The 13,714-nt window shown below is 36.4% G+C and overlaps 1 protein-coding gene across 9 annotated transcripts in view; it reads right to left on the reverse strand.

Moving 5' to 3' along the window:
• Window positions 1–13,714, reverse strand: part of OSBPL9 (oxysterol binding protein like 9) — a 161,441-nt gene that overhangs the window by 24,218 nt on the left and 123,509 nt on the right. For 6 of the 9 annotated variants that reach the window (XM_043877047.1, XM_043877044.1, XM_043877053.1 and 3 more), the window contains 2 exons: window positions 4,118–4,156; window positions 426–516 (listed from right to left, as the gene is read on the reverse strand). In XM_043877047.1, the coding sequence (XP_043732982.1) occupies window positions 426–516; window positions 4,118–4,156 (130 nt within the window). The remainder of the gene's footprint in view (window positions 1–425; window positions 517–4,117; window positions 4,157–13,714) is intronic. The other 3 variants (XM_043877048.1, XM_043877046.1, XM_043877051.1) reach the window with 1 other exon arrangement.

The following is a 13,714-nucleotide window of genomic DNA, read 5'->3' on the forward strand; positions in this document are numbered from 1 at the left end:
CTCACTTTCTCATTATCCTGAAGTCCACCATAAAGAAATCACTTGTATAATTCAGATTTATAAAGAATACACAAAAATAGAACATTTCTGGGTTACCTTCAAGTAGATCAAGGTATATTATGTTTTCCTTGGTAGCCATGAATCCTGGGTCATGGGATTCAGTCCTATCAGCTAATCCAAGTAATCATGTTTGTCTTCCATCTCACTTTGAAAACCAAAAGCTTTTGAATTGTATTTAAAAACCTCCAATCCCAAAAATAGTATCATTTTTTTCAAGTTCATTTTTGGCTGTATTTGTGTGTGAAATTCCTTTTACTTATTACAAAAAAAAAATGAGTTCTTCAAGATTACAACTGCCATTTAAAAAAAAAAGGTTTTTGTCATTAATAAATCTGTGAAACATTTTTCCAAATACTATACCATACCTGGAGGTAAGACAGTCTGGGAAGGCATTGTGTTGACCACAGGTTCCAAGGGACTAGGTTGATATATTGCATCCACAGGATTAATAGTACTCTGAGGTAAAGAAGCACGGCATAGTTATTTTTATTGTAATTACCCTTCTGGTGTTGACCCTCCCAAATTACCCAAATGGTGTTGACTCCCAAAGTCCTGGGAGCAGCTTTGCAGACATGTTGGTCAAATTTTAACGAGGAAATAAAACAACTTTACTATACAGCAGGTTAAGAGTTTCTTATAAAAAAATTTCTCAAAAAGCACAGTAAAGAGGAAAAATGAATGAATCTGTCACATAGAAAGGTGAAGCCAAACGAAAACACTTGGAAAGAGTTGTAGAATGGTTTCAGGAAGCCAAAACAATAAATTCTCAATTCAACTCAGTGCGTCTCAAATTTTTAATTCAACACAAATATCAAAGCAGGGAGAAATGCTCTTACTTTGGTATTAACGAGCACTATACCTATGACGAGCTAATATACCTGCACCACTATAATCTTATCTTCACATCCCAGACTATTGCCACCTTCCGTCAATGTGTATTGCACTGTACAGGCATCTAGCTCTACAGTCACTAAAGGCAAAGAAACGTATCTCCTAATTGGTTGTTGGGGGAAGAAAGCTTTTTTTTTCTTGAGGATTTAGAAGGAAAAAAAATACTCAAACATGTAGTTACATTTGAGAGAGAGAGAAAAAAAAAAAAAGCCTAGGTTTTCTGACTCCAAGCCAAGAAACTATTTTGCCAGCATAATGGTATTTTAAAAACAAGACTCCACAGCTTCCTGATTTTTTTTTTATTTGGAGGAGGGGGAGATTTTAAACCAAGGTCTTTGCCAAAGTAAAGTTTAAATCCAAAAAAAAAAAAAAAAAGTTTAAATCCACCATTTAGAAGACTATATTAGATAAAACCCAAGAAATAAAAAGTTCTTCAGCTTTCCTTGACCTGGAAAACTCAACTTCAAATTTATTAGGCAGAGCTTATAACAGAAAATACTAAAATAGAATTAGAAAAGATGTACTTTACTGATGAATGAGCTTCAAAAGCATTTGTGAAAATTTAAAAGCACCTAACAATGGAAATTGAGATAATGGGAAAGTTTCTTATAGCATTCTTATTTAATACCTGAGTTAATTTTTTTCTGAAACCCCTCTCTGCATACAGAAAAATCACTAAATCAGATCTCTTAAATTAAGTAATTTAAACACAAGAATTCTGTCACAACAGTCAATCTACCATAAATATTCTGGGCCTAGGATATAAAGGACACAGAGAAGAAACTCTGAAAACGATAATTAATAATTTTAAAACTCAGTAAAGTGAAGTGGGGAAGGTTCCAAAGCATTAGGAAAAGCACGGAAACAGAGACTTAGAACTTTAATTCCTAGAATCCTTGCTCTACCAGTGACCTGGCAAGTCTAATCTGCTGTGGGCCTTACTTTCCCAGTGTATAAAATGAAGAAATGTCTGGATGCTATGGTCTCTAAAGGCTTTCTGGTTATTACTTTAGGATTCTATTTTCAGATACCAGGCTGGGCCATAATAACTAAACAAGTGTCTCAACAATCCTGGAGCTGTTCTTAGAACATAGTTCTTATTTTTAAATAGTAATTTTTCTCTAAAGGGACCCAGGTGCTTTAACAAAGGCAAAATCCCACTTCTAATACTTTGAGCCACAGGGACAAGAACATCCTGCCTCCTTATTCCCACCTATTACATTAATGTAAGTAAAATTTATAAAGACACCAAGAAATAAAATAACTTTGGGAAAATGGACCAGAATTCTATCTTTTGAATGCAATCTTCTGTTTTTCAAAAGCCTAAGATTAGGCTTGTCAATCCCACAGAACACTTTTAGACTTTTTAAGATGTATGTTAAAGGCACCAAATATTTCTTGCTGCTGTTGTTAACAGAAAAGACAACTATTCTACACATATCTAACAATCTGTGATCAATCAACTTCAGGCTAAAATATGCCAAATAACATTCTATGCTTTGCTTTAAAAAAGAACGTGAAGAGCTGGAGAAGTGCAAACAAATGACAATCCCGAGCCCTAATCTGTTGTTAACATTAATAAAGTTCATGCAATACAATACAAAATATATTAATTATATACACATACATGTATGTATAGCTAACATTTATTGAGCACTATGTGCATACTATCTTATAACAACCCTCTGAGGTAGAAGTCACTTTTCTTAACAGATGAGGAAAAGAAGACTCAAAGGTTAAGTAACTTGCCTGCAGTCACAGCTAGTAACTGGCAGGGCTAGGTCCTAGTGGTCTGGATTCAAAGCCTAAACCATATACAATTCCTTAAAAAAAAAAAAAAAACAACTCTTAGGGAAAAATGCTATGGTCCCTAATCAAATGATTCAAATATGTCTGTTTTCTATAAGTTTAGATTTTCTATGAATATAAACTTTCTAGATGTTTTTAAACTGCAAATAATCAAACATTTTTGGTATGCTTTATAAAACTGTTAACATAATAAAAAGTAACTGATTTGCTTTGAGGGAAAAGAGATAAAAATAACTGTCATCATTATTTTTCCTTAAGGTCTTAAGGAACCATGAAATTCTAGACAACTTACATAGTCTTTTTCCATGAGGCTTATAATCTTAGCTGCTATCTCAGGAAGAGATATATTATATTATGTATTTATATCACATAGTTCTATTAAATCACCAGGACTCAAACCCTGAATTCATACTGTGAAGAGAAACAAAAATTTCAAAGTGTTCAATTCAAATTTAAAAAATGTTTCTCTTATCTCTGTTTTCTCAAGAAATATGTAAACAACATAGACATCTAACTTGTGTTCATTTTACAGCAAATAAAAAGATAACATACTCATCCTTTCAAGTATAATCATAAGATGGTTTTGAAGATTTACAAAATGAGTTTGCAGACCTCTGGCATTTGTAAAGCCTTAAGACTAAAAAAAAGAGGCTGCCTCATGCTTCAAAAATACAGTCTGAACACAAGTCACACATGTATCATAAAATCAGGGAAGCTTAAACTGCAAACTTTCAAACTCTAACTTTTATTTCCAATAAAATTTTCTTTTTGGTGGCCAAGTTGAATAAAAGGGAAGAGTAAAAAATCAAGGGAAGGAAAGAAGAGAAAATGGCTATACGTGAAAAAATTCACATTACAACCTGCTGCTACAAAAAAGCAGTATACACCACAGCGGCAGTGACAGCTAACACAATACACAAAATCTAAAAAAAAAAAGAAAGAAAGAAAGAAAGAAACCTATAAACATATAATTAGATTAAGATATGTTTCAGTACTGTGCCCCCTACTTTCATTAGAAAAAGTTTGCCAAGAAAGGTAGCATTGTGAGTTATGCAGTATTTAGTCATAAAAGCCGCATTTTTACACCGTGATTAACCCGTCAAGTTAACACATGCAAGGTGATTCAATAAGAACCAACACTTAATTTTAAGATCTACATTTCCCCTCCAAATGATTGCTGAAAGACGGCCAACTGTAAGAGCTGAAGGAAATCGCAAGAATCAACAATAGAGAGCAGTGAGTGGGTAAAAAGAGGGATTTGTGTTGAAAAATAAGTGGAAATTCAGGCTTCTCCTGACATAACTGGTTATTAATGCTCTGCAGAAGTAAAGCGGAGTAAAGATTAGATTAAACTTACTATAATTCCATCTGCGTGATTCTCCGCAATATACTGGTCCTTAAGGAGAAATGTTAAAAATATTAACTTCATTCTTTCATTTAAGTTAACGCCTTGTGTACTCTCTTCCCTGGTAAGAAAGCTTATTTTACTGTGTAAGCAACAATGTTAGAAAACTACTAATCTGTTTCCACTAAGATAATTTCACTTGTCCATTCCTAGCCAAACAGAATTCTAACCAAGAACATGGAAATTATTTTTCTATACAGGCATTTAATTATTTGTAGAAATATCCTATTGAACTGTGCAGTCACATTGGTAGCAATGATTAAAAGTAGATACATAAAAAAAAAAGTAGATACATTAATTGAGGATTAAAGGTTTAACTTCATAGCAAATTATTCCTACTCTCCACACCCCCAACCTCTTACTGTACTTTAAAGATATGACAATCATATATCTTTAAAAACTTAGGATAGACACAACTTCCCATATTCTGGCTACCAGCCCCCAAATTATATTCTTTTATAAATAGATGAATTACTATAACCACAGAATGATGATATAGGGGCTAACACATACTACCTGGCAGATACTTTACATACAGCCATAGACCTCAGAGGTATTCCAGTCCACCACAATAAAACAAATATCACAATAAAGCAATTCACACAAATTTTTTGGTTTCCCAGTGCACATAAAAGTTGTATTTACACTATCCTGGTAGCCTATCAAGAGTGCAGCAGCATTATGTCTTAAAAAACAATGTCCATACCTTAATTTTAAATACTTTATTGCTAAAAAATGCTAACCATCATCTGAGCCTTCAGTGAGTTGCCGTAGTAATATCAAAGACCACTGATCACAGATCGCCATAACAAATACAGTAATAATGAAAAAGTCTGAAATACTGTGAGAATTACCAAAACGTGACAGACCACAAAGTCAGCAAATGCTGCTGCAAAAATGACGCCAACAGACTTGCTCGACACAAGGCTGCCACAAACCTTCAATTTGTAAAAAGTAGTATCTGCAAAATGCAACAAAGCAAGATACGTGTGTACATTAATTCACCTATTTCACCTACAACTCTATCAAGTAGATATTATTATTCTTCTCCTTGGATAGATGAGAAAACTGAGACAGTGTGAGAAGCCAGGACTCCAAGACATGTAGTTTAGTTCCAGAACTCAAGCTCCTTAACTCATCTCTCCTCTCCAAGAATGTACTTAAGAAGAAGCTGGTGGAAAGTTATTGAACGTATTTGCTCCTGTAACTATAATCCATAATAATACACAGACAATATATTTAGCTTAAAACTGTTAGCGTTTCAACTCCATACTATCAGGAAGCGTTCAAGTTTTAACAGAAATTGATATTTGGCTTTGGTTTTAAAGTTAATAGCCAAGTTATATCTCATTTATGTTTAACTCTTTAACCATGGAGTTTACTGAAAACCTACAACATTGAAGGATCAGTTAAGAACAATTTAAAGATTAGGGGATAATTTAAAAAAAAAGAAAGAATTAACACAGCAGGCCTGAAACGGCTATCCTTAGAAAAGCCTGCCTACAAAGTTGGCCTTTGGCTGGTGTCTGGGAACTTGGATTTTAGGAGGGTTCCCAGCACCTAACTATCATAAGGGTACCTCACTGTGCCTGAACTACTTAAGCAACCCGAACGGTTGGTTTATGCTGAACACGTGCTTTCCTTCTGGGACTCTGGAATTTGCTAAGTGCAAGGCAGAGAGTGCCACAGGACCAGACCCCAGTAAAAACTTTGGGCACCGAGTCTCTAATAAGCTTCCCTGGCAGGCACTTCTCATGTGTTGTCACAATGTGTTGCTGGAGGAATGACGCACACCTTGTATGATCTCACTGGGAGAAGACTGTCGGAAGTCCGGGCCTAGTTTCCTCTGAATTTGGCCCCACGTGCCTTTTTCCTTTGCTGATTTTGCTTTGGCTCCTCTGCTGTAATAAACCATATCTATGAGGAGAGCTACATGCTGTGCCCTCCAAGCACATCACCAAACCCAGGGGTGATGCCAGCACAATGCATATTTTCTTTGCATATACTTTGCATATCCTTGAGAATAAAAGCATGCTGATAAGTACATAATTCATGCTGGGATTTGCCCAAGTGAATTAACTATATATATATTTACAGTATCCAAAGTTTTGGATTCAGTAATTCTTAATAGAGGCAGTTGAAAATAAAATCTTGAGAACTACAGAGATAGGAAAATTTTAAAGTTTCTTGCTCAGATGATATTTTATTTTACTTTTAGTTTTCTACTAACTTGCTAAACATTAAATTGATTTTTTCCAAAGAATTTCTCAGAAATACATGTAAGTGGCAATAAAGTGGAAAGAAACACATGGCGTAGATTAAAATTTCCAAAAACGGCCCCAACAGGAGGTAGAGTTCATGGCCCCTACCCTCAAAACTTTGTGACTGTCTCTACCAATAAACCTAACAGAAGTGACTATTTATGACTCCTGAGACCAGGTCATAGAAATACCTTGGAACCCAATCACCACACCGTGAGAAAGGCCAAACAATTTTAAAGAGAACTATGTGGAGGAGAACCTAGGCCACAGCTCAGTTTCCCAAGCATGTGAGTGAGTCATCTTGAAAGTGCATCCTTCGGTCCCTCCCCCTACCCCTGCAATTATGCCAACAACAGGCACTGTGTGAAACAGAAACAAGTCGTGAGGCCTACCCAAATCACCCTCGATTTGTGAGCAAAATAAATGACTGCTATTTTAAGACAGTTTACACGGGTTTTGTTATATAGCAACACATTACTGATATAGTACATCATATTATCCAAGAAAACCACCACTTTTACTTCTGGTGTAACTTAAATAAACTTAAATATCCAGTTTTAAGATAAATAAGTACTAGGAATGTATTGTACAACATCATACATATAACTAACACTGCTGTATGTTATATACGAAAGGGGTTAAGAAAGTAACCTTAAGAGTTCTTATCACACAAAATTTTTTTTCTATTTCTTTGATTTTGTATCTGAATGACATAATGGATGGTCATTAAACCGACTGCGATAAACTTTTATGATGTATTAACAGTAAAGTTAATCACACCCATAACTTACACAGTGCAGTCTCCTATATCTCAATAAAACTGGAAGAAAAAAAATAAACTTAAATATCTGACAATTTTTCCCTCAAAGTGTTCTCAATAATAAATGCTATCTACAGGGTATTTTAAGGCAGGGTTTACTATTTTTGTTACTGTTGTGCTTTATCTTTCAAGGCAGAGTCAAATCTAGATGAACCTACAGACTATTAAACGCCTTACTACCAATCCATTCCCATCATGAACTTAAGGAATTTTGTACTATTATTTTAAAGGGTTTACAACACTCATTCCCACCCCCACCCTACCTTTCTTTTTAAAAATTTTATTGTTCTTGTTGCTTTTTTTTTTTTATTAGTTGGAGGCTAATTACTTCACAACATTTCAGTGGGTTAGATTTACACGTATTCCCCATCCCGATCCCCCCTCCCACCTCCCTCTCCACCGGATTCCTCTGGGTCTTCCCAGTGCACCAGGCCCGAGCACTTGTCTCATGCATCCCACCTGGGCTGGTGATCTGTTTCACCATAGATAATATACATGCTGTTCTTGTTCTGTATGTAAACCACAAGTTGCCTTTTATCAGGGTCAGCTAAAGCTCAATTTCAAGTACTACTGAACCAGAGATTCAATTGAAATCAATGTGAATTATGTTAATTAAACAAAGAAAGGATCTAATGCTACTTCCCACTTAGATTATAAATATGTTTATCTGATTTTACATCCCTCATTCCTTAACACAATGGATATTCTCTTCTTTGAACAAACCAACATGACTGAGATCTGGAAATATGATCATAACAAAAACACCAGCACAGCATAATTTGGGAAGACTTTTGACCAGAATTATAGACTCCAGTATTTTAAAACCACACAAAACCATATTTAAAACCAATAAAAACCATGAAATATATTCCCATCTTTCTAATAAGGAAATGGGGTCTAATGAAAGCTCTCTTAATTGTGGGCCTATACATGTACTTATTACATAAAATAAAATATAAATATGCTATGGAGTTGAAAGAAAATTTCCAACTCACTTTGATGACATTCAACAAATGGGACTAGGACAACTGGATATCCACATTCAAAAAAAAAGAACTTGGATCCATACCTCACATCACAAAGATTAACTCAAAGTAGATTATACACTGACTTAAATATAAGAGCTAAAACTATAAGACTCAAAACACAGGAATAAATCTTTGTCATTAAGGCTTAGGCAATGATTTCTCAGAAAAGTCACCAAAGCCAAAAGCAATATAAGACTGATAAACTGGATTTTATCAAAATTTAAAATTTGCATGCTTCTCAGGACACTATAAAGAAAGTAAAAGGACAACCCACAGACTTGAAGGAAAATTTTTAAGTCACATATCTGATAAGTTGTATCCAGAAGACATAAAATCACTCTTACAACTAAATAAGAAGATTAAAATATCCATCTAAAATAACAGGCAAAGAATGTGAACACTTTTCCAGAAGTGCATATGAAAATCACTGAGACACCACTAGAATGGCTATAATCAAAAAGACAATCACAAATGTTGGTGAGGACGTGCGGCAAATAGAACCTTCATGCATTATGAATGGAACATAAAATGGTGTGGCTGCTTTGAAAAGTAGTCTAGCAGTTTCTCAAAAAGTTAAACAGAGAGTTACCTTATTACCCAGTAACTCCACTCCTAGCTATGTACTTAATAGAAATGAAAATAAGCATCCACACAAAAACATCATACACAAATGTTCAGAGAGGCATTATTCATAATGGTCAAAAACTGAAAACAAGCCAAATGTTGTATATCATAAACAAAATGTAGTATATCGTTCAAAGGACTATTATTCAGCAATAAAAAGGAATTCGGTCCTGACTCATGCTACAACATGGATCAACCCTGAAAACATTATACTAAGTGAAAGAAGCCTATCACAAAATACCACGTATTATATGATCCTAAATATATAAAATGTCCAGAATAGGCAAGTCTGTGGTGTGACGTGTGTACTTGAGTCATGTTTGACTCTGTGACCCCATGGATGGTAGCCTGCCAGGCTCCTCTGTCCATGGAATTTTCTAGGCAAGAGTAATGGAATGGGTTGCTATATCCTACTCCAGGGGCTGTTCCCAACCAAGAGGTCGAACCCACCTCTCCTGAATTGGCAGGTGGATTTTTTACCACTGTACCACTTGGGAAGCTCCATAGGTAAGTTTAAGACAGGAAACAGATTAGCAGTTGCCAGGAATTAGAGGTGAGGCAAGAGCAAGGGTGAGTGAGGGAAAGAGGTATAGGGATTGAACTCTTCACAGGTCTGGTGTTTCTTTGTTGGGGGGCAGTGATAAAGATGTGCTAAAATTAGATTATAGTGATGGCCGTGCAACTTTGTAAATATATCAAAAACCATTAAAGCATAAACTTTAAATGAGCGAATTTCATGATGCATGTGACAGCTGGACCATAAAGAAGGCTGAGTGCCGAAGAATTCACGCTTTGGAACTGTGGTGTTGGAGAAGACTCTTGAGAGTCCCTTGGACTGTAAGGACAACCAGTCAATCCTAAAGGAAATCAGTCCTGAATACTCACTGAAAGGACTGAGGCTGAAGTTCCAATACTTGGGCCACCTGATGCGAAGAACTGACTCATTTGAAAAGATCCTGATGCTGGGAAAGATGGAAGGCGGGAAGAGAAGAGGACGGTAGAAGATGAGATGGTTGGATGGCATCACCGACTCAATGGACATGAGTTTGAGCAGGCTCAGGGACAGGACAGGAAAGGACAGGAAAGCCTGGCGTGCTGCAGTCCATGGGGTCGCAAAGAGTCGGACATGACCGAGCAACTGAAGAACAATAAAATCTCATTTTTTAAAAAGTCTTATAAGAAATTAATGAATGCTGAGATGTAAACAAAAAGTCTACACAGAATAATATTCCAAGGAGAGAATCTGGGATCCAAGGATAACGTAAAGATACATCTACTTTAAAAGTATCTAGGTGGCACAATGGTAAAGAATGTCTGCCAATGCAGGAGGTGCAAGAGACGTGGGTTTGATCCCTGGGTTGGGAAGATCCCCTAAGTAGGAAATGGCAACCCACTCCAGTATTCTTGTCTGGAAAATTCCTTGCAGAGAGGAGCCTGGCAGGCTACAGTCCATGGGGTTGCAGAGTCAGACACAACTGAGCACACAGCACACAACATGTTCAGGCAACTCAGTTCTAAAATTATAATCCAGAGTTGTGAAGTCCAGTCTGGAAGCCACTAGTCACATGTGGCTATTCGGCAGCTGAATGTGGCTAGTTCAAAGTATAAAACATACTCAGGATAGTGATGACTTAGTGCCAAGGGAGAAGGAGAGAGAAAAGGAAATATTTCATTAGTGAATGAAATTTTATATTGGTTACATGTTGAAATGATACTATTTTGGATATAATGAGTTAAATAAAATACATTATTAATTTCCCTTGCTTGTATGAGTTGTGACTTCTGGTCATATCACCTAATCTTGATGAACTGGTCAAGACCTCTGCTGTAGGGGTCTCCTAGATTATCTTCAATCTGCTCCCTCCCCTCACTCCTTACTTCCTCTGCAGTTACACATGAATGGAACACTGCTGTCTCTACATATGGTTCAAAGGAAGAATGAAGTTATATAAGCTAACACAACTTACCTGAAAATCCCAATAACCAAGGAATGCCCAAACTTTGCTACACATTAGAATCAACCTGGGAGCTGCAAAATCCAGTGCCTAGGTGACATACAACAGCAACTACAACAAGAATGTCCGGGGTGGGAACCATGCATCAGAATTGTTAACGCCCCCCCGCCCCGTGGTTCTAACACGCATCAAAGTTTGGGAACCAATGCACTAATCATTCAGGCAGGTGGGAAGCTTTAGGGAGTGAGAATTAAAATGAAAGACTCAGAAAACTGGAAGAAGATTAAAACCCAACCTCTGCATACTAAATCAACCCCAAACAAGAAAGGTATCAAATTATCTATATTCTTTTTTTGGCCGTGTCTGTTTGGAGTCTCAGATGAAAGTACCTTTTCCAGAGTAGCTGATTCCAAAATTTTATTAACCCACCAGGGCAGAATAATCCCCCAAAGTAACTATAGCAATTTATATTCCTATCAGTTCTCAAAATTATACTAACAAGACATTTGGTGGCTTTAAAATTATGCCCTCCTAGAGAGTTTTTTTTTTTTTTTAACTTAACAATTATTTAGGACTAATTAATGCTTGGTACTAAGAGCACTACAAACACTAATTCATTTAAGTTTCACACTACCAGTAAGAGATACTATTATTATCCCATTTCATACAGGAGAAAACCAAAGCAAAGACAGGGTAAATAAACTTGCTCAAATGGTGGAGCAAAAATGCAAACTCAGACAGTCTGGCTCTGAAGTCCATGCTCTTAAATATAAGGTAATGCTGCCTCTCATTATTATTTAAAAACTAATATCTTAATCACAGATTGACTGATTAGCCAAAATTAATTTACAAGGATGATGAGTCATATGGCTAACTAAAAAATCATACATATAGTAGAAGTACTAAACCATGAACTATTACAAATTATGTATTAAAAAATGCATTCAAAATTCACAATTATTTATCAGGTCCCTACCATGTGGCAGGCAACGTTCCAGACACTGAGGATACATCGCTGTTATGGAGTAAATGTCTATGCACCACCCCCCAATTCAGACAATGAAGCCCTAACCCTAGTGAGGCTGTATTTGGAGTAAGGGAAGTAAATTAAGGTTAAATACGGTCTTAAGGATGGGGCCCCAATCCAGTAAGTGTCCTCCTAAGAAAAGACATGAGAGTTCTCATTCATGCTCACTTTGAGTGTGTACACACCAAGGGAAGGCCCTGTGAGGACATCGTCAGAGGGTGGCTGCCTACAAACCAGGAAGAGTCCTTACCAGAAACCATATCCATAGCAATCTTTATCTTGGACTTCTAGCTTTCAAAACTGTGGGAAAATACATTTCTGGTGTTGAAGTCACCCAGTCTGTGGTGTTTTTGTTATGGCAGTGCAAGCATTCTAATACAAGTAGTAAGTAAGACAAAGTCTTCAAGGAGATTATAGTCAGGTGTAGACAGACAATAAACAAGATACCACGTAAATCTGGCTAATGATGCAAGGCCAAGAAGAAAAAGAAACTAATGGGAGGGTAAGATCATTTTAGATAGAGTGGTCAGTAAGGTCTCTCCAAAAAGAGTTCACGTGGGTGGAAATTTGAAAAAAAGTAAGGGAGTAAACCCCAAAGTCTGGAAGAAATGCCTTCGAGGCAGAGGGGAAAGCAAATACAAATCCCTGAAGCAGAAAATGCTTGGCCTGAGAAAAAGAAAACAGGCCAATGTTGTCAGAACGGTGTAATCAAGCAAGATGAGGTGAGGGAGTAGTGATGGCTCAAATGCCATTAAGTTATGATAAGTCATTTAGATTCCATTCCAGGGAAATGGGAAACCATTAAGGGGATTTGAACAGGCAAGTAACACAGCCTGATTTACACTTAAATTGTTTAAAAATACACAGAGTTCACATAGGGTACATAAATAATTTGAGGGATATATCTGTACATAAAAAGCCTGAACAGTGAAATTCTTTCTGGGAAAAATTAAAAAGCCAAACTCCATTTACTTGATCCATATTATCCATTCTAAACTGAAATGCAGGTCCATTAAGCTGGGCTAAAACAAACAGGTAGCAAGTACTGACTTAATTGTACAAATTTCTAGAGTAAAGTTTTCCTAATTTGAATTGTAACTCATTCAAAAGACAGAGCATCAAAAATGTTGTTCTTGGGTAGCTAAATGGTGAGCTACTCAAAGAGGCTAGGCTGCTCTGTTTTACAAAGAGCAGCTATTTAAAGTACTGAATGGGCTTCCCTGGTGGCTCAGACTGTAAAGAATCTGCCGGCAATGAAGAAGACCCAGGTTTGTTTGATCCCTGGGTCAGCAAGATACCCTGGAGAAGGGAATGGCAACCTACTCCAGTATTCTTGTCTGGAGAATTCCATGATTTGCAGAGATGATCCAAAGTAGTCTAAAGACTATCAGTTCTTCCTCAGTCTTCTAGAGAAGACAGTCCCTAAAATACCTATCTACTCACACTGAGCTTAATGTTTTTTTACTGGTTATCTGTATATAAGCTTTTGGGTTAATTGTAGGTGCCCCAACCCACTCATGTAATTTCACAGTATGAAAACAAAAAATAAAAACCTTACCCGCCTTATCCTTCCAACCCTATTTTCCCTTTAGAATATATTCTGATCCACAAAAATAGATGGAAAATTTAGAAACATATATAGAAAATCAGGCATAGTCATCAAAAATACCTAGAAAATGAACACAAGTCCTTAAGTTCTGACACTTTAAAAGCCTCAAAAGAAAACGATACTTCCCCTCACCCCTACACTTACAAGCTTAACAGACATACTATCTAAGCAGAAACGCATTTTTCTATACTATTGTGTCATTAACAATGCTAGGAAAATAGTGTT

This window comes from Cervus elaphus, chromosome 20, assembly GCF_910594005.1.
Source record: "Cervus elaphus chromosome 20, mCerEla1.1, whole genome shotgun sequence".
In the NCBI taxonomy this organism is placed as follows: Eukaryota; Metazoa; Chordata; class Mammalia; order Artiodactyla; family Cervidae; genus Cervus; species Cervus elaphus.